The sequence below is a fragment of the Ipomoea nil genome, unplaced genomic scaffold (genome assembly GCF_001879475.1).
Source record: "Ipomoea nil cultivar Tokyo-kokei standard unplaced genomic scaffold, Asagao_1.1 scaffold2694, whole genome shotgun sequence".
In the NCBI taxonomy this organism is placed as follows: domain Eukaryota; kingdom Viridiplantae; phylum Streptophyta; class Magnoliopsida; order Solanales; family Convolvulaceae; genus Ipomoea; species Ipomoea nil.
Genome location: NW_017619122.1, coordinates 1,531,072 through 1,552,135, shown reverse-complemented (window position 1 = coordinate 1,552,135; position 21,064 = coordinate 1,531,072). Strand labels below are relative to the sequence as shown.

The 21,064-nt window shown below is 40.9% G+C and overlaps 3 protein-coding genes across 3 annotated transcripts; all 3 read right to left on the bottom strand.

Moving 5' to 3' along the window:
• Window positions 1-12,749: 12,749 nt before the first annotated feature.
• LOC109155129 (cytochrome P450 94C1-like) lies at window positions 12,750-14,463 on the bottom strand. The gene is made up of 2 exons (XM_019302865.1): window positions 12,898-14,463; window positions 12,750-12,866 (listed from the first exon to the last, which is right to left on the bottom strand). The coding sequence occupies exon 1, from the start codon at window positions 14,441-14,443 to the stop codon at window positions 12,911-12,913; it is 1,533 nt and encodes a 510-aa protein (XP_019158410.1). The 5' UTR covers window positions 14,444-14,463; the 3' UTR covers window positions 12,750-12,866; window positions 12,898-12,910.
• A 1,124-nt stretch (window positions 14,464-15,587) lies between these two features.
• On the bottom strand, window positions 15,588-16,034 carry LOC109155163. Its single transcript, XM_019302896.1, has one exon. The coding sequence runs from the start codon at window positions 16,032-16,034 to the stop codon at window positions 15,588-15,590; it is 447 nt and encodes a 148-aa protein (XP_019158441.1).
• A 3,875-nt stretch (window positions 16,035-19,909) lies between these two features.
• On the bottom strand, window positions 19,910-20,614 carry LOC109155162. The gene has a single exon (XM_019302895.1). It carries the CDS (start codon window positions 20,612-20,614, stop codon window positions 19,910-19,912), a length of 705 nt encoding a protein of 234 aa, XP_019158440.1.
• Between the last annotated feature and the right edge of the window lie 450 nt (window positions 20,615-21,064).

Sequence of the window (21,064 nt, the reverse complement as noted above, 5' to 3'; positions counted from 1 at the left end):
TTGAAAGGAAACATGGCCATATCCTCTCTGTGGCAAGAACATTAAGGTTCCAGGCCAATCTGCTTGAGGAATTCTGGGGTGACTGCATTCTCCATGCAGTTTATCTAATTAATAGACTGCCATCAGCAGCCTTAAGTGATCAAGTACCCTGTCAAGTGTTATTCAAGAAGCCTCCACAATATCAGCATCTAAGAGTGTTTGGTTGCCTAAGTTTTGCTGTCATACCTAGCTGCCAAAGAACCAAGTTCTCACCAAGAGCTAGGAGATGCATTTTTATTGGATATGCCAATGGTGTGAAAGGGTACAAACTATTTGATGTCAAAACAAGAGAGGTGTTCATATCTAGAGATATTTCCTTCTATGAAGACACATTTCCATATAAGGAATCAATTGAGTCACAGCCTAACAATCTAGTATTACCATCTGAAAATACACCATACTTGGAGGATGATCATGTTCCTTATACTGTCCAGCAGGTCCCATCTGAGACTCAACCTGTAGAGTCACACCAAGAAGTTGGAGTTTCTATCAGACAACCAGTCCTTGAGAATGAAACACAACCAAGGAGGTCAACCAGAAGAAAAGTCACACCTAGCTATCTTGATGATTATAGCTGCCAAAGTGTCAATACAAGAAAAACCTCTCCTCATATCATTTCTAATTTTCTGTGTTATGACAGGCTATCTCATGCTTTTAAGGCTTTTGCTGTGAATGTACTGGATGCAAAAGAACCAAAGAGCTACAATGAAGCAATAAAAAGGGATTGTTGGAGACAAGCAATGGAAGCTGAGTTCCAAGCCTTGAAAGCCAACAATACATGGGTGATTACAGATTTGCCTCCCAACAAAGAGCCAATAGGGTGTAGATGGGTTTATAAGACCAAACTCAAGGCTGATGGAACAATTGAAAGGCACAAAGCTAGGCTTGTGGCAAAAGGATACACTCAAACACCAGGACTTGATTACTTAGACACTTTCAGTCCTGTTGCCAAAATCACAACAATCAGAATGTTGCTTGCTGTTGCTGCCATCAAAGGTTGGTTCCTACACCAACTAGATGTCAATAATGCATTTCTACATGGAGAGCTTAATGAAGAAGTTTACATGCAGTTGCCTCCTGGTCTCACTTCTACTAAACCTGGCCAAGTATGCAGGTTGGTTAAGTCCTTATATGGCCTTAAACAAGCAAGTAGACAATGGAACATTAAACTAACTCATGAACTATTGGGAATGGGATTCAAGCAAGCTGTCTCTGATCCTTCTCTGTTTACAAGAGGCCAAAATACTGAATTTGTAGCCCTACTTGTTTATGTTGATGATGTGGTCATTGCTAGTCCTGATATAAGCCAAGTGGAACAGATTAAGAAGCATTCGGATGAAGCCTTTCACATTAAGGACTTAGGTCCTCTAAGGTTTTTTTTGGGACTAGAAGTTGCAAGGAACACTAAAGGGATCTCAATGACTCAGAGAAAGTATACCATGGAATTGCTTGAGGAAACAAGTTTTCTACACTGTAAACCTGCCTCTACACCCATGGTCACTTCAACCAAATACAGTAGGACCACTGGCAATACTCTACATGATGCTACTCAATATAGAAAGCTTATTGGAAAGTTGTTATATCTAACCATAACTAGACCTGATATCAGTTATGCTGTACAACAACTTTCTCAGTTTTTAGATTGTCCCACTGATATACACATGCAGGCAGGTCATAGGATATTAAGATATATCAAGGCAGCTCTAGGACAAGGCATCTTCTTCTCAGCAAAATCTACCCTACAACTCAAAGGTTTCACTGATTCAGACTGGGCAGCTTGTCCAGATACCAGAAGATCTATCACTGGTTTTTGCATCTTCCTAGGCAGTACATTGGTCTCTTGGAAGTCTAAGAAACAAGTTACAATCTCAAGAAGTTCTTCTGAAGCAGAATACAGGGCTCTTGCCACACCTGCATGTGAGATCCAGTGGTTAGTCTATCTGTTACAAGATCTAGGAGTAAATGATAATCCTACAGCCATGTTATTTTGTGATAGCAAATCAGCTATTGCAATAGCTGAAAATCCAGTATTCCATGAAAGGACAAAGCATATCGAGATAGATTGTCACCTTGTACGGGAGAAGCTACATAAAGGAGTCCTAAAACTACTGCATGTTACCACTACAAACCAGCTTGCATATGTCTTCACTAAGCCACATGCAGCATGGTTTAGTGTCCAAGCTGTCTCTCCATGATATGTATGCTCCAGCTTGCGGAGGGATGTTAACTAATATGGACACAACTCAAGCTTAAGAAGCAAAGCAGTAGCTAGTTAGTTAGATTCTGTTAGCTAGGCTTAACTCCTTTTCCCTCCCTTTCCCTTGTATATATTTGATGTAACTGCCACCTTTCTCAATCAAGTTTTATCCTTCATTCTTTCACATCTCTTTGAGTTCAGTTACTTTTCTTGCTTCTCCATGTTTATCAACAGGGGTCCAATTGTTAAGGACGGTAAAGTGATAATATTATAATGTATCATATACATGTATACATATTATTATTATTATTATTATTATTATTATTATTATTAGTGTTATTATTATTATTATTTAACATCCGCTTGAAGCTTGTTACTAATATAAGATTATATTATACTATATTAGTTGTTATCAAAACATTGCAAAACAAAAGAAAGTAAAAAAAAATACGAAACAAAAGAAAAAGGAAAAAACGAAACAGCAAGACAAAAACAAAGAATGAAAGGAAAAAAAAAAAGAAAGTAAAAAAAATACGAAACAGAAGAAAAAAAAAAAAAACAAAATCGAAAACAGTAAAGAACAAAAAGTGAAAAAGAAAGATCAGGAAAAATACAATAGAAAAAAACGCAAAAGCAAAGAAGAGTAAAACAACGCAAAGGAAAAAGAAAAAGTAAAGAGGTTAGGTGGCTGTTGTAGGCTGTGCATGTCAGTATGTGTTGTCACCCTCAAATCACCATCTAAGTAATTAAAACCACTCCCAGCTCACAAAGATATGTTCTCCACCGTGGTTTCGCTCTATGCAGTGCTTCTTTCGCTTCATCTCTCCAAGCACGCAGCAACAACGGTGGTGCGGCGATCCATCTCCGGTGGTAGCAGATGTCAGCGCGCGTTCCTGGTTGAGGTAGCGATCTCCGGGGGCGTCGACAGAGAAGAAGAAGACTACGGAGGGCAGCAGTCCGGCGACCTTCAACTACTCCGGCGACTTCTGCGGGGAAAAAAAAAACAAAAAAGCTTACGGCGGGGGGGGGGGGGGTGCTGGGTAGTGTCGACCTCCGAGCAGCAGAGAAGCATAGACGGGCAGAGGGAAACTTCTAGACTCCGGCGGGCAGCATTCCGACGACCTCTGGACTCCGGTAGCGCTGTTCTCCAGCGAGAGGCTGAGTAGCGTCCTCTGAGCGATGGTGGGTTCAAGTCCTCCCGCAGTCCGGCAACCTCCAACTAACAAAAAAAACAACAAAAACCCTCCGGCGAGCATCAATAGTTCAGCGACGAACTTCCGGTGACTTTGACGAAGAACGGTCTCCGGAGCGATAATCTCCCAGCGGCGGCCTCTGGCGAGAGCGGCAACAAATCTCCAGCGGCATTCAAAAAAAAAAAAAAAAAAAAAAAAAAAAAAAAAAAAAAAAAAAAAACAGACAATCTCCGGCGAAGTCAACGATCAGCAATGAAAAAAACAAACGATGGGTGGTCGGCCTTTCGTTTTCTTCACGCTGCAACTGTATCGTTTCTGCTCTTCCTATTTCCTACAATAAAATGCATGCGGACGAAGATAGAAAATAGAAAATTAGGAGCAAAGAGTTTACCTGATAGAAAGGACGGACTTGGTAAGAAGAGCATACTGCAAATTCTTCCTTGGTCCTCTGCTCTGTTGATTGGCGTGATTGTGGCTGTCTTGAGGCACCTATTTATACTAAACGATCGGGCAGTGTTAGGATTGAGTTGGGACTCTACGTTCCTCTTTCTTAGCAAATTGTGATAGAGTTAGGCCCGGTGTTCGGATTTGGTACGCCGTTTGCCATAAGGATTACAACGCATTTTTCGCCCAGGAGATAGTTTCAACATAAACCGCGGTACGGTGGCCCTCTGCATAGATTTTGAATTTGGGCTTTGGAATATCCAACATGGACCAATAGCTTTTGATGGCCAACATGTCAGTGTTTTCATATGTTTAGGATCAAGATGCACTACACATCCTAAAATGATTTTAGACTCAATAAATATTATGCATGTGTTTTGGGCCCATGGAGTTTAGATGCATCGCGACGAGTTTAAAGGACCGTTTGTTAAATTTCAAGACTTCCTCGCTCCAAGCACATTAAGCGGCATGTCCCGGCAAGTCTCGATGGGGCAATTTTTAGACACAGAAAATTTGAATCCAACAAATGGACTGATAAATGGTCTGTGGACCGGTGTTGAGGTTAAATGTTGGGCCAATTTAATTAATTGGATCATATAAATTAATTTAATTTAATTAGCCCAATTAGAATTTGATTTGGGCTATTGAATTAATTGATTAGTTGGCCCAAGCCCACTTCATATTTGAATTTAAATTATAATTATAATTTAAATATAATATTAATTTTATTATATTTGAATTAGATAATTATAATTTAATTTGAATTTGAATTAGATTATACAATAATGAACCTGGACTTGATCTTGGACAAGGTTCATTTTCCTAATTAATTAATTAATTAATTAATTAACTAAAAAGGGGTGGTTGATTGAGGAATTTTGGTTAAGCTTTTAGTATAAATAGGGTCTTCATTTTCATTCCAAAACACACTTGAAAGCTTGAAGAACTTGAAGGCTTAGAGCTTGAAGGCATTGAACAACTTGAAGACTTAAGGAGTTGAGAGCATTTGAAGAGCCTGAAGGCATTGAAGAACGTTTGAAGATTTGAAGTCTTTTTGAAGGCATTTGAGGATCTTAAAGCAGCTTGAATCCATTGCATGTGTTTTGAAACTTTGCAGGGTTGATTACTTCTAAATTCTTGACGTTCGTTGTTGAAAGTCACGCCAATTGAATCCCGGAAGCTACGCCACTGGAATCCCGGAGGCACGCGCCAATTGAATCCCGGAGGCTACGCTATTTGAATCATAGAGGCACTTCAATAGATAACGTCAGTGAAGAATCAGAGGACTAGACAGAGATTTTGTACCTGCATTAAATTATACACACGCTATACACGGAATTTTGTGAATATATATAAACTTTACTTTTTTGTGTTTACAAATATATCCTTAAATAATTTAGAAATTCAAAATAAATTGTTAATATTAACAAAATTTATAAGTAATTGATTAAAACTGTCACTTTCAACATAATTAAAGGAAAAAATTTATATAGGATAATAATTAATGAACTAAGTCTACAATTTAAATATAACTAATGGATTAAAACTGCCATTTTCCAAGCAAGACACATATGGCCTGACCCATTTTTTACGGCAATTTATATCGTGCACCAAGACGCGCATTGCATTGTGCGCCCTGATGCAAAACGATGTCGTTTTACATAACTGTATAAACAAACACACATAACTGTATAAAAAAATACACATAATGATATAAACAAATACACATAATCACGTCAATTCCTTTCCGCCCCTCCTAAAACGACGTCGTTTTGGGAGGCGTGGGGCGCACAATGCTTTACGTGCCGTGGTGCAGGGTATAACGATTGATTTTTTACCAAGCTATACACATATGTCTAGGTCACATGCACGCATTTTTAATCTGCATTGTGTATGATGTGTATGATAAGTTGTATTTGTTTAGTTATTAGCTGCTTGAGATTATCAATGAATATAATTGATGTGTTCACTGAATCAAGAAATTGCAGTAATATTATATGGAGAAGAGGAATTATAATATTGCATTATTTATTTGATGCACTCGTGGCTTCTACAAGACAAAATAAAAAAGGAAAATTAAAAGAGAAGCGGTGGATTGGATGCATGCCCTTCATGAAATTAAAGCTGTAAGCTAAGTTTCATTGCCTTATTTTCTACAGACTTTGGCTATGTTTGGCAAACTTACTTAAAAATGTAGTTAAAATCTGAAAAGTAGATGAAAGTTGAAAAGTTATAAGTTAGGAGCTGAAAACTGAAGAGCTGTTAAGTTAGCTGTTATGCTTGAAAGTGTTTGGTAAAATTAGTTGTTTGATAAGCTGATAAATGTAAAAAGACTAAAAAGAACATCTTCATAAAATTTAAATTAGTTTGTTTACATATTAAAATGAGTTAATTCCATCAATAGTCCTCCGACTATATTGATTCCTGACTTTTAATTTGGACAATTTAGACACTTGACTTTCGAATTCTTTCCAATCTTGATCCTTCCGTCAAATGAAAGTTGTGGATGTTAAATTAAAGGGTAAAATTGTCCTTTCAACTGCTTAGTGTCTTTCTCCCTTCAAACATCATAATAACAAAATCCCTAAATCCCTTCCTTGGCCACTCTCGTCGCCTTGACCGTCGAGTGGCTCACCGGTGTGACATGGCAAGACGCTAGAAAGGTAGGTACAACTCAGAGCGACGACAACGAGGAGCTGGAATTATACAGTACGAAGTGCCGATGGACGGTGACGGCGTTAGCGGCCCAAAGGAGAGTTGGTGACGGGCGGTGGTGCGCCGCATCGGCGAGAGCGGCCTTTGTTCTGGGCAATGGTCCTCGGCATCGGCCCTCATGTGGCAGTTCTTTGGCCATCCGCCACATCGACGAGAGCGACCTGCATCAGTTCCGGGAATTTTTTTTTGCTGTAGTTTGTGTGAGTAAAATGATCCCTACCCAACAAATACACTTCCATCAATGTCAATACAATTTTCACGAGTAATAACAACGAGCGTTCAACAGTTATCAACACTGATTATCACACTGCAACGAACGCCATCTTCAGCGTTGCAGCCAGAATTCCCTTACTGTATATATAATCTAACAAACAATAAACCCTTTGGTTGAACACAGAAATTTTGCAAGAAAATAATATCTCAAACTTCCTCTGTTGGTTGAAATTGTCAACCCCGAGAGCAATACTATGCTTCTATTATGTTCATAGGCCAAATATCAACTCTGGTATAGCAGGATAGTCAGTTCCACTTTCAACCGTGCATAAAATACATGAGAAACCTAAAAATACAGTATATAAAAAAGATGGAAAGAAAGCACGAACCATCCAGCAAGCTTTCATGTTTTCCGATTTGATTTCTTCTCAAACACCATCTTGAAGCGATCCATGGTCCTTGACATGACTCTTCTTGATGAATCCATCTCATTCCCCATTTTGTCTAGCATTCGATTATAACTTTTTCCACCTCCTCATGTATGTCTCCTGATAGCTTCTTTAAAAAGGTGACTCTATCTTGTAAGTTGTCCATAGCTTTGTCATTATCACATTCATCCATGTCACGGGAGTAAGAATGTGAAGCCCTGATGCCACCTTCCTCAATACTATCATAGTTATCAAAAAGAGCTGATCTAGTGGCTTGATGATCCCTTGGATAGCTCATCGAATTGTTTCAACAGTGTCCAGAGGAAAATCAATGCAGAACAAAAAGCGAAAATTATACAAATTCAAGAAGAAATTGAGGAAAAATATGAGAATTAAAACAAGAAAAAGCGAATTAAGAAGCAACTGAAATGGGTTAGTTTCCGAGATTTGAAATTTCTTTCATTCATTCTTTTTTTTTTCTCTTTTCCTTCAACAGTTCCGGGAATTCGAGAACCAGATCCGGGTAATCGGCAAGCTGGTTCGACATTCCTAGGCCAAGATGGTGCGACAGCGGAAGAGGGCCTCTACCGCCGTGGAAATCGAGGTTCGCCGGGAGATTGAAGTGCAGCGTGAATTGTAAGTGGGACTGGAGAGTTTGGTTTGAATTGTTGTTGGAGAACGGCCACATTTGGGACTCTGATGGGGCGTCGCCGGAAGTGCTCTCCGCTGCGGTGGGGAGAGCTTGGCCGCTCTCGCCACTGCTGCCGGAGGTAAACGGCAGCGTCCAATGTGCTACCGTTGCTCGGTGCCAGAGAAACCGCCCACCTGGTGGTTGCCGGCATCGGGGCGGTGATTTTTCGGAGAATTTGGGGATTTATTTGGCATATACATTGGAGAATTATACACTTAGCATGTTAAAGGACTATTTTGCCCCTCTATTTTACATTCACTTAACCTGCTTGTGACGGAAGGACCAACATTGGAAAGAACACGAAAGTCAAGTGTCTAAATTGTCTAAATTAAAAGTCGATGACCAATTGTGGAAAATCAACATAGTCAGAGGATCATTACTGGAATTAATTCTATTAAAATTTAACATTTTGTCTTCATTTTGAAATGAAACTGTTAGCATAATCACGATCTAGCATCACAAAACATCTTCATCCTATTCATCATATATATTAGATAATCAATCTTAAAATAATAATAATAATAATAATAATAATAATAATAATAATAATAATAATAAAAAGGATAAAGGATTTGTCATTTCTTTAAAATGTTTAAAAATAATAATAATAATAATAATAATAATAATAAAGTGATAAAAGAGGAGTGAAAGGTTTTAATTGCGAAGAGTAAATGATGTTATTTTTTAAAAAAATAATAAGGATAAAAAAGAAAAAATAATAATTAAGAAGCTACTAGCTTATTTTGAAACGCTACCTTAGGTAGCGTTCCAAAATAAACTCTTATTTTAAGTTATGAATTTATTTTGGAAATATTACCAAATAGAGCTTATAGCTTATTAGTAGCTTAAAATAAGTTATAAACTCCTAAATAAGCTATGCCAAACAGAGACTCTGCGTCAAGAAAAGCTCAACTCATGTTGAAACCGAGTTATTAAATCTAGAATTTAACCCACCTTTATTATATAACGAAACGAGTCGGACTATCAAGTTAAATCTATTTTAACAGTTCCGTCTGTAAAAAAAAAAAAAAAGAAATTAATAATTGTGGGGGTAACCCCAGCCAAGATGGCAAGTGATTCACACTTGTAATCACAAGGGCACAAGTTCGAATTCTTGCCTTCTTGGTTTGAGCCGATCAGCTATGGGTAACCTAGGCTGGTTTACCTCCTTGTGGTCCTTTGCCGGCTAAGTTCACAAGGCGAGGTTTACTCACACTCGAAAGAGTTGTGGGGTTTCCTTCGTTATTCAAAAAAAAAAAAAAAGAAATTAATAATTGTCCTGATATGAACGAACAAAATAGCTATTTTATAAGATACGTGTGTGTAATATTATGTTATTGATAAATTGGTAACGTAATATTATGTTATTGATAAATTGGTAACGTATGGAATTCATACTATTTTTAGAGAAGTTTGTTCATTTTTTTAAAAACTTAGTTGATTCCAGCTTCGTCAAAATAATCCTAAGTTCACAGGATATTGCCTCTAAAGTCGCTGCGGTGGTAGTCGCGCAATCAACGAACCAGTTAGATCCTAGTCTTCATCATGTGCGCACAAAGGATTTAATCCAGAATTTCTAGCATCCTTGAATTTTTTTTTCATAAATTCTTCTTTCATTGCGTTGTATATTTCCAGAGAAGTAAGTAAAAAAACTTTTGGATAGTTCTGAAAATTTTTGAATTGATCCATCTGGAATTGTGTTGAACCAATCCTGGGCCACCCCATCCAAGGTGGACAAGAATGCCCTGCACATGATGGCGTCATCTGCCCCAATCATCACCATAGCTGCCTTGTACCTTGTCATGTGTGTACGCGGGTCCGAGATCCCGACGTAAGCTTCAATAGCGGGAAACTTGAAATCCTTCGAAAGGGGCACGTCTATTATCCTTTGGGTAAATGGTGAAGCCATCCTTACCTCAGATTCAAGCGATTGCTCCCTCGCCTCCATTTTTTTCTCAAGTTCCTCTATTTTCTTCTACAGCCGCTCTACCACTTCCTCCTGCACGCTCGGGTTCGCTTATGCACAGTGGACCGACGCGGAGCAGGTCCTCCAAAATCACCCACCCTTTCTAACCGTGCCAACCGCTCTCCTTTACCCACTATCTTGGTTCCGTCCTGGTGCGGTCCCGTAGTGGATGACCCCTAGGCCCTTAGTTGTGGCCCTAACCTCTACTCGATAGCCACCCTCTCGCCCAACCATTCCAAGACGGGCATAGAAGCGGTAGACCGATGTCCGACAGAGCCGCCTACTTGAACTCCTTCCCCTCGGCCATTCACCTCTCTTCTCCTGGAGCGAGGTTGAGTTTTAGGGTGACCGCCAGTAGCATGAGTTGCACAGCGAAACGCTGGGTCGGTCACGTCCTCTCTCATCGTAGCGATATCACTTCATCCTCCTGCGCAGATGCTGGGGGCACTTGACCTTGATTCCCTGCCACCAATTGGGTTAGAGTCGTCGCTGGCTACTGAATGATCTAGGCCGCCGCCTGGAGTACCTGTGCCTTGGCTTCTTGCTGCCTTCCACCACGATTGCTTTTGAGCTGGTCCCGGAGGTCACTCGAGTTTGTTTGTCGGGCATCCATGTCAGTACTGCCATTGCCGTTGATGTTTAGGCCAGGGGAGCTATGGGTGTTGTTCGATGTAAATCGTGTCATTGTTTCCAAGTTTGTTGATGGGATTAAAAGATGTATGTTGTAACCTGCTTGAGTTGATCTCAGGCTCTCAACGAGACCACCAATGACGTTAATAGTGTTTACCGGATATATTTATGTATTAGTAAACAAAAACAATTGTATTGTTATGGTTCGTGTACAATAAACAAAGTGTGTTCTCCTCTTACTACATGGGGTCAACCTTTATACTATAAACCTTTAATGGTTACAATAATGATAACAACGGCCTCCTAATAAGTGACGATGCCCTTTCAAAAAAAAAAAAAAAAGTGACGCTGCCATCCATAACTCCTATCTTTGATGAGGCGGTAGTCTTAATGCTTGGGCTCTTGTAATCGTTCCACTTGTTCTCTGCTCATGACCGTTGTTTAACTGCTTTGATGCGTTAGACGCACCGGGTCGGACCCAGTACATTGTCCAATTATCTTGTCAGTTACTATAATGAAACTAGTGTGTGTAGAAAATGAAACTAAAAAAAGAGCACATTTAATAATGTATATTGTCAAATAAAATTGTAGTATAATTAAAATGATACTTCAGTATTGCTATAATGAAACTAGCTAGTGTGTGTGGAAAATGAAACTTAAATCCAAGTCATACAATAATATATATTGTCAAATAAACTTGAAGTGTAATTAAAATAATATTTCAACATTACGATAATTAAATTGTGTGTATGAAAAATGAAACTAATGTGTACGAAACTAAAGTCATGCAATAATGTATATTGTCAAATGAAATTGTAATAGAATTAAAATGATGTTTTGGTATTGCTATAATGAAACTATTGTGTTAAAAATTAAACTAAAAACAAAACAATATTATCAAACGAAACTAAAGAAAATTAGAATGATACTTACTTTATGGTTTATGGTGCTACATGGACCATGGTCGATAGTAAAATTTGCCTATTATATAACGAAACAAATCGGACTGTCAAGTTAAATCTATTTTAACAGTTCCGTCTGTAAAAAAGAAATTAATAATTGTCGTGATATGAATGAACAAGAGTTAATACCATCTAAGGTCCTCCGAGTATATATAGTGATTTTTCCACGTTTAGTCCTAAACTTTCAAATTGACCATATGTGGTCCTTCGACTTTCAAATTTAACCATTTGTGATCCAAGTTAACCACCCATGGTCCTTCAAGTTTTGAAATTTAACCAGTCGTGGTCCTCTTGAAAGGACCATGGTTGGTTAAAATTTAATAGTTGAAGGACCATGGGTGGTTAACTTTGACCATGAATGGTTAAATTTGAAAGTCGAAGGACCACATATGGTCAATTTGAAAGTTTAGGACTAAACATTGCAAAATCACTATACTCGGAGGACCTCAGATGGTATTAAATCGAATGAACAAACTACAAAGTAGCTATTTTATAAGATTCGTGTAATATTATGTTATTGATAAATTGGTAACGTATGGAATTGATACTATTTTTAGAGAAGTTTGTTCATTTTTTTTTTTTTTTATAATAACTTAGTTGATGCTAAGTCGGATTAATCCTAAGTCCACAGGACCCCACCGCTAAAATTATCGCGGAGGTAAATTGCGAGTTGCGCAATCAGCTCACTTGTCTTATCCTAGTCTTCATCATGTATGCACAAGGGATTCAATCCAGACTTTTCAGCATTTTTCATATATGTTTCTAGTGGGATTTGAACCCCATATTGTCACCTATATTCATGACTTTTAAATCAAGATGAACTAACTATGCTAAGTCTTTGGACAAGTTTGTTCATTTTTCTCAAAGGGGACAAATTCATTGTGTGCATCACCATTAATCATGATTTACTTCCTCCTATATGCTCTGTCCAGTCAGAGTGTAGGGATCCTAAGGTTGGACATTCAACATTTTTTGGGAGAAAGTTTTTTCATTTTTCTAAGGTTCGGAAGTATGTTCGTATTTTTAAGGTTATATTTCGTTTGTCATATGATCTTCCATAATAATAATAAATAAATAAATAAATGTAGGTAGATATTATTGGGTGGAATTAAAGGTAGGCACTAGGCAGGGCAAACTGGCTCTTGGGTATACTACAACGTGTCTATTGGCGCCACGCACGTGGAAGGGTCGAAAAATCATCACCTTAGCAGGCCAGGCCAATATTTTGTACAATTCAAATTCAAATAAAAATAAAATAAAAATTGGTCACGGAACGAAAGACCATTTAATTGTAATAATGAAAGCCAGCCAACAGTTTTGGTTCTGATGCTGCATGGATCACCCAAATTAAATCTTTACTAAAAACTGAAAAATAAATTAATTATTATGTTATATTATTATATTATATATATATATTATATATGGCTACTAGTTAATTAACGCCGGCAGAAGAGCCACGTCTTTCCCGCACCAAAACCGGCAGACCGCCGTAAAAGGAGGCGGTGAGGCCGGGAGAGAATCGAGGCGGGGAGCGGTGAGGCTGAGCCAATTGGATACGGAAGCGGCGGAGAAGCGAGAGAACCACCGTCCTCACCTCCAGAACCGCCATTTCTTTTCCCAGACACACTCTGAGTCCGCCTTGGAAAACCGGGTACTTGAAAGGGTTTTCTTGGAAGAAAACGCCATTGTTAAGCCACCTCTCTGGCTTGAACTCCAAGCAATCTGAACCCCATATCTCCTCCATTCTCCCCATTGCATATGGGTGATATGTCACCCTCGTCCCCTTCTTCACCACCGTCCCGTCCGGCAAGACGTCGTCTTCCTGGCAGAACTTTGAGTCGAATTGAATGGGCGGGAAGAGTCTCATGCTTTCGTACACCGCCGCTTGAAGGTAATGGAGATCTCCGAGGTGTTCGCACTTAGTGGGGTTCTTGTTCGGTCCCAGAACGGAATCGAATTCGGCGAGAATGGCGTCGGGAACCTCCGGGTGGTTTGCCGCCAGCCAGAAGAAGCTGGTCAGGGCGGCCGCCACCGTGTCGCGCCCGGCGAGGAGAAAGCTGATCACGATGTCTCTCAGGTAGATTTCGTCGCTAATGCTGCCCATGAATCTCGACAGAAGGTCTTTGTGATTGGAGAAGCGCAGTTTTCGCTTTTGACGGATCACTTCCGTCGCTAATACATTGATCGTCTTGATAGCCTTTTTCAGTTCCTTCTCGCCGCCGATGTTCAAGATCCTCTTCAGCTTCCACACGATCGGCGCCGGCGCCATGGCCCGCTCCGCTGTCAGCTTCGAAGCGGAGTCGAACGAGGCGGCGAATTCCGGCATAGCCAGCAGAGACTCCAGGCACTTGGGGTCCAGCCCAAAGGAGAATCTACAGATGCTATCAAACGCGAATCGCCGGAAAACGTCCTGTAAGTCAAGAACGGCGCCGTCATTCGACGCCAGGAGCGGAAGAAGGCGGCGGTCGATCTCCGATTGAACGACGTCAAAGGCATACGAGCGTATCGACGAGCTCCCCAGCTGGAGGCTGGCCATCTTCCGCTGGAACAGCCATGAATCGCCGTCGACGTTGAAAATCCCGCGGCCCAGAAAATCACCCAAGATGGCGGAAAACGCCTTCCCTTTGGGGAAATTCTCGAACCGGGTCTTGAGCATATACTCTACATTATCCGGGTTGGCGGTGACGGTGTTGCGGAGAACATGGATGTGAATGGTTCCGGTGGGAGACGATCGGAGAAGATGAGTGTACCAGTCGGCCAAATTGGTGAACTGGGATTTCCAGGTTGAGTTGATGTATGCATTGCAGACATGGCAATCACACCATAGCTTTATCCTCAAGAGATAGAAGAGGAGAAGAAGGAAAAAGGCAGTGATGATGATGAAGAAGAAGAAGAAGGAGGAGAGATGGTTTTCTTCAAAGGGCCTCAACCTCCAAGAAGGTTCAAGCTCCATGGATAGATGCATAGAGCTAACATGAGGCTATATATATATATATATATATATATATATATATATATATATATATATATACACAAGAAGAAAGAGAAAGGTCCGTTTCATATACATATGCATATAAATGCTCTCTCTCTCTCTTATGTATATTCTTATAAAATGCATGCTGTATAAAAATTTGAATTTTTTATTAGTGTCATACTATACAATATTATATTTTAAATTTTAAAAGTATTATAAATCTATTAACTCTTTCATTTTATAAATAAAGTTAGATTTGCAACATATTAATTAAACTAGAGCTTTTATAACATCGTACAATATTGTATTGTAATTTGTAAGATAAAGCCATAAAATTTCTACTTGGAGTACAGTAACTTTAATAATAATAATAATAATAATAATAATAATAATAATAATATTGCGAGTATCAACTTGCCCAAGCGAGTGGCTAGAGATTGCGATTCTCTTTTTAGAGTCTAAGGTAAAGTAGAAACAATTTATGTACTTCTTTAGTATGTCTAAATTAAGAAATAATACTCAAATTAGAATATAAATAAGAAAATTTTCACTTTTAATCCCTTACTATTGTTAGGGGTGACCACGGTTCCGGTTCCGGTTCAGAATCGCCGGTTTCGGTTCCGTGGATGGCGAAACCAGAACTGAAACCTTATAGTAAGGTTCCGGTTCCGGTTCAGAACCGGAATTATTAAAAAAAAACACTATAATATTTAATTTTTTTCGGTTTTGAACCGGAACCGTCGGTTCCGGTTTCAAGATTTTACAAACCTTAACCGGAACCATACAGACGGTTTCGGTTCGGTTCCGGTTTGCACAGTCATGGTTCCGGTTCGAACCGGAATCGTGGTCATCTCTAACTATTGTACATGTATTTAATTTAGTCCTTAATTATTAATATTTTCAAATTAGGTGCATGACTATGTAATTTGTATCACATTTGGTCATTTGACTATTAATATTTTCAAATTAGGTACATGTCTTTGTAATTTGTATCACATTTTGGTCTTACCGTCCAATTTTCAGGTTAATTATTGTCGAAATTTCAACGAGAAAAATAATTTTTTCGGCTATAGTTGGCCGAAAATACTCTTTTAATTTTTTATTATTATTATTATTTTTTTTTGAAAAAGATAACTTAATTCATTAAATCTCGAAAGAGGCAGCTCACAAGAAGAGCTGGTGGAGTGTCAAACCACTCCCCATAACCTGACACAGAACAGGCCTCCCTAGCAAGAGTGTGGGCGGCACAGTTCGCAGGTCGTTTTACAAAATAGAATTGCACATCATGAATCAAGGACGCCATTTCTTTTACATCATCTATCAAAACCCCAAAAGCTGAATAAAAAGAAGGGTAAGAAATCGCATGAAACACTGATTGTGAATCCATTTCCACATCAACCCCTCTCATGCCTGTGTTCTTCAACCAGCTTAGTGTTTCTCTCATGGCGATTGCCTCCGCTTCATTAACTGTATATACACCATCTAAATGCAAGTTTTTTGCAGCAAAAAAAAACTCTGTATGATCTCGTAACACCCAAGCTAAGCCCATTGCATTATCTGTAGCGTGAATTGAAGCATCCATGTTCAATTTTAATCACCCCTGCGCAGGCCTGGTCCAGCGCTCCACAGCTCCAGTAGCAATATCTGCATGCTGCTTTTCATTAGCATGAAACCAGTTACGGTAAAAACCAGTAGCACGCCTCAACATTACATGCATGTCATAGAGCACTCCATGCAAAACATTATCATTCCGGCTCTGCCAGATACCCCAACAGCCCATCACAAATTTTGCCAGACTCTCGCCCCTTAGCAACATTATAATCCCAAAAAACCAATCTACAACATTACCATGATTTGCAGGTGCTGCTAATATGCCCAACGAACTCCACACTCTATCGGCCTCCGGGCATTGGGCAAAAATATGAAAGGAACTCTCGGGCACCACCCTGCACATATGACAAATTTGAGCACAATAAATATTCTTAACTTGTAGGGCATCCCTGGTTGGCAAAAAAGATGAAGCTAACTACCAGGCAAACAATTTAACCCTGGGCGGCAGTTTTAAATTCCACAAACAAGTCCACGACCGGGTATCTAGCAACTCACCTTTCAAACGGTTATAGCAAGTCTTGACAGTATAAACACCTTTGTGATCCCAATACCAGTACCACGCGTCATGAGGCTGCCTAACCGAAACCCGCACATTCAAAATCAGATTTGCATCCCGTGTATTAAAATTATTCTTGACTCGGGCTACATCCCATCCAGTACCTTGGTGGTTGAAAAGGAAAGCCACCGGGGCTTCATAAACAGCTTGTGCTACCGAGGTCGTAATGAATGGTTCATCAGGTACTGGTAACCATGCATGCTTCCCTATTACTGTATCAACACCACTCCCTATACTGTGCCTACAGCCATCTCGCATAATATGCTGGACTCCAAGCAAACCCCGCCAAATAAAGGACGGGTTACTGCCTGCTACTGCATCAAAGAAAACACAATTAGGAAAGTACCGAGCCTTGTAGATCCTCGACACCAAAGAATTAGGCTTTGTAATCAACCTCCACGCTTGCTTACCAAGCAGTGCCAAGTTCATTTCGTGCAACGTCCGGAAACCCATCCCCCCTGCAGCTTTCGGGGCCGATTGGTTGGACCAAGAACGCCACGTAGACCCTTGCCATTTCCAATTTTGCCAGTCCACCAATACTCATTCATCAGTGTTTCTATATTTCTGCACAGACCTGTGGGTAACATAAACACCATCATCGCATAAGCCAGCATCGCCTACACAACATTCTTTAAGAGTACCTCTCGCCCAGCCCTGGATAGAAACTTCGCGTTCCAACTCCTAATTCTTGCTAAAATTCTCTCTTTTAGAAACTCGAGGATTTGTGTTTTCCTCCTCCCCACCAACGAGGGCAACCCCAAGTATCTCCCCGTTGTATCCCCCTCCGTCACCCCTAGTAAACCCGTCACAGCTTCCCGGGTAGGCTAGTTTACATTAGAACTGAAATGCACAATTGATTTGTCATAATTTATCCTCTGACCTGAAGCAATGGAGTAGATATCTAAAACATCTTTCATTGCCCGGGTTTCTTGGGCATTCGCCCCTAGGAACAAAAAACAATCGTCCGCGAACAGTAGATGTGATATCGGTGGTGCGCCCCGCGCTACGCAGATTCCATGTAACCGTCCTAAGGACATGTATCTCTCTATTAAGACACTCAGCCCTTCTGCAATTAAAAGGAAAAGATATGGCGACAGCAGGTCACCCTGGCGTAATCCGCAGCCCGGAATGATGGGCCCTATCAGTCGTTGTTCATGCAATATATGATACTTCACTGATCTAACCGTCCTCATTAGCACATCAACCCACTGTTGTGAAAAGCCCATCTTGCCCATTAACGCCTCAAGAAAACCCCACTCTACCCGGTCGTAGTCCTTACTCATATCCACCTTTATCGCGACCACACCTTCTCGTCCTTGTGTTTTCCTGCACAAAAAGTGATGGGCCTCGTAGGCCAGTATTAAATTGTCAGAAATTAATCTGCCCGGTACAAACGCACTCTGGGCGGGCGAGATGATCCGGTCCAGAAGAGATTTCAGTCTGTTTGCACAAACTTTTGCTGCTATTTTATAGACCACGTTGCACAACGCTATTGGCCTCAGGTCCTTCATGGACTCCGGAACCACCTTCTTGGGTATCAAGACAATATAGGTGTTATTGGCTGTCCCAGGTAGCTCAGCCGTCTGCATGAAACCTTTACAAAAATTAGATACCGCATCCCCCACAATGTCCCAATAGCTTTGGAAGAAGCCCGCTCCCAACCCATCCAGCCCCGGTGATTTATCCAGGTGCATCTGAAACACAGCTTCGCGAACTTCGTCCCAACTGACCGGTGGCAACAACTTCACATTGTCAAGAGCCGTGATCCGCACATCTACATTATCCAGAATCTCGCCCATGTTCCCCTGGTCAGACTGAAACAAAGTTTGAAAATAGTCCTGCATTACCCAACCTATTTCCTCCTCGTGCTCAACCCAAATCCCATCTGCATCTTTAAGCTTCTTGATTTTATTCCTTCTCCGCCTTGATTTTACCGAGTTATGGAAGAACTTGCTATTGCAGTCACCCCCCTTATACCAATGTTCCTTAGCCCGCTGTTTCCAGTATGAATGTTGCTGCTCAAGCAGAACTAACGACTCTCGTTCAGTATTCTCATAACTCACCATGCTGTCGGCATCATGCCGTTCATTCAAGTATTCCAGTCTTTTCCTGCATCTAGCAATGCGATGGTGGAAATCTCTGTTATTGTCCCTGCCCCAACGCCAAATATAACGGCCACAGCATTCTATCCGTGTGAAAACATCCCGGCCTACAGACCGATCCCAACTTTGCGACACTATTTCGCGGTACCGCTCCTCCCTTAGCCACATATTATCAAATAGAAACCGCTTTCGTCGCAGCACTCTCCCTGTTACTACAGGAGTGAGCAGCAACGGCATATGGTTATTGTAAGGGCATACCTCTGACGATGCCGAAACCCCTTCAAACATATTTAGCCAAGTTTCACTCATCATAATCCAGTCCAGCTTCTCCTCCACCATATTGTTTGTGCCCCGTCCCCGATGCCAAGTATACAGATACCCATTAAACGGTAAATCCTGAAGCCCACAGTCTGCTATTGCTTCAGTAAAGCCACTAATGCACCATGGTGGGTGGGGTGCTCGCCCTCGTTTTTCAGATTATTGATGCAGGAGATCATTGAAATCTCCCATCACCACCCATGGCATCTCACTTTGATTTGCCAGATTACACAGCAGATGACAGGCATCCCTTCTTCGTGCCCTTTACGGGTAGCCATAATATCCTGTAAAACGCCACTGCGGGGACCCTTCATCAAGTCTCAGTATTGTATCAATATAATTACTGCTATAAGCAGTAACCTGCAAATTAGCAATATTAAACCACAATAACGCCAGGCCACCACTATGCCCCACCGCATCCACTGTGAAAACACTATCAAAACCCAACTCTACTCTCACATTTTCCATTCGATTGCTATCAACGAAAGTTTCAATTAAAAAAACTACTCTCGGCCTCTTCTCGCGGACCAAATCCGCTAGCACCCGAATTGCCAATGGGTTGCCAAGCCCACGACATTTCCATGATAAAAGGATCATAATGCTTGGCGGGCTTGTGCTGCAAGTCCCGCCGTTTCCCCCTTTTTTTGCTGTGTACCGTCACACTCCATCCCAACCTCCTTACTCGGATCTCCTGTGTTTACCCGTTTCCTCTTCATATCATTACTCACAAGAAGAGGCTCAACACTGCCTCCTGCTTGGGTGTTGTCATCCACAGACATCCCCGGGCTAACCACTCTTTACGCTCAACATCCGTTTCCGGCGCAATCCACCGCCTACCTGTAGTAGGTGCCATTCTTTGGCTCCCGGCCCTCAGCGCTGAACCATAAGGCTTTCCGGTCTCGACATCAATGCCCTGGGCAATTCAGGGGCACACCCTGTCCCCATGTCCAATCTTCCCACATATGAAGCAAAAGGTTGGCAACCTCTCATACGGAAGTCCACGTATGCCCATGATCCATTATCTTTCTTGAGTTTCATTTGCTTTTTAAGGGGTTTAGTAATATCAATCGTAACACGTACCCGGTAGAAAGTTCTCATTGAGCCCCCGAAATTCCTGTCGTCCATCTTCACCAGAGTCCCCAGAAACGAACCAATGGCCGATGTCATTACATCAGTCCGGAACCCAGCAGGCAAGGAGTGTATTTGAATCCAGAAATCAGAATGGTTTAGCGGCACTGTTTTTGGATCGTCAGCGGGTCCAGACTTCTGCATGACCAACAGGCTTTGCTCGTAAGTCCATGGTCCATCATTGAGGATTTGTTGGAGGTCTGCTTCATTATAAAAACGAAACAGAAAATGTTGTGGTTGCAGTTGTTTCATGGTCACTCCCATTGTCGGTTGCCCTACGGCGGCCATCGTATCCTGGAAGAAAACAAATTTTGTCTGCTTGTTGGTTACTAACCTTCCCATAGCATAGAAACGTGCTTCCTGATTCTCCTCCGCAATCCTAATATTGGGGATTTGCATCGAAACTTCATCATCATCAACGTCAGCGAACGTGAGGCTCGCACACATGTTTGTTACGTGATTGTAGCAAAAATAAGTGAGTGTACGGGTGTGTAATGTCGTCTTCAGGGGATCGGGAGATATGGCACGCAATATGCAATCACAATAAACTAGGCACCAGCATAAGGAAATCAACAAGAAGCTAAGCAAACTATAACAAGGATGAGACAACGGTAACTAAACAAAATACCAAAAACACATACGAACAAGAGATAAATACGAAATAAAGAAATAGGACTCAAGCTAGGGAGCATTATCATCTAGATACTTTAACAACCTAAGGGATTAGGCAGAACAAGTAACCAAGGAGTCAATCGGGAATGCACAAAGTTATCCTAGTCTACGAACCATTCTCATGATTAATAAACAAGGATTAGAACAAGGAATTGCCCCACTTTCGTGGTGAATCAATTCCAAGTCCATCAAGCACACAAAGCATCTAAAGCCCCCAATTTCTCC

What these genes read in the sequence shown, in the direction of transcription:
- LOC109155129 (XM_019302865.1), bottom strand. Translation starts at nt 14,443, where the DNA reads ATGCATCTATCCATGGAGCTTGAACCTTCTTGGAGGTTGAGGCCCTTT.
- LOC109155163 (XM_019302896.1), bottom strand. Translation starts at nt 16,034, where the DNA reads ATGGATGCTTCAATTCACGCTACAGATAATGCAATGGGCTTAGCTTGG.
- LOC109155162 (XM_019302895.1), bottom strand. Translation starts at nt 20,614, where the DNA reads ATGTGTGCGAGCCTCACGTTCGCTGACGTTGATGATGATGAAGTTTCG.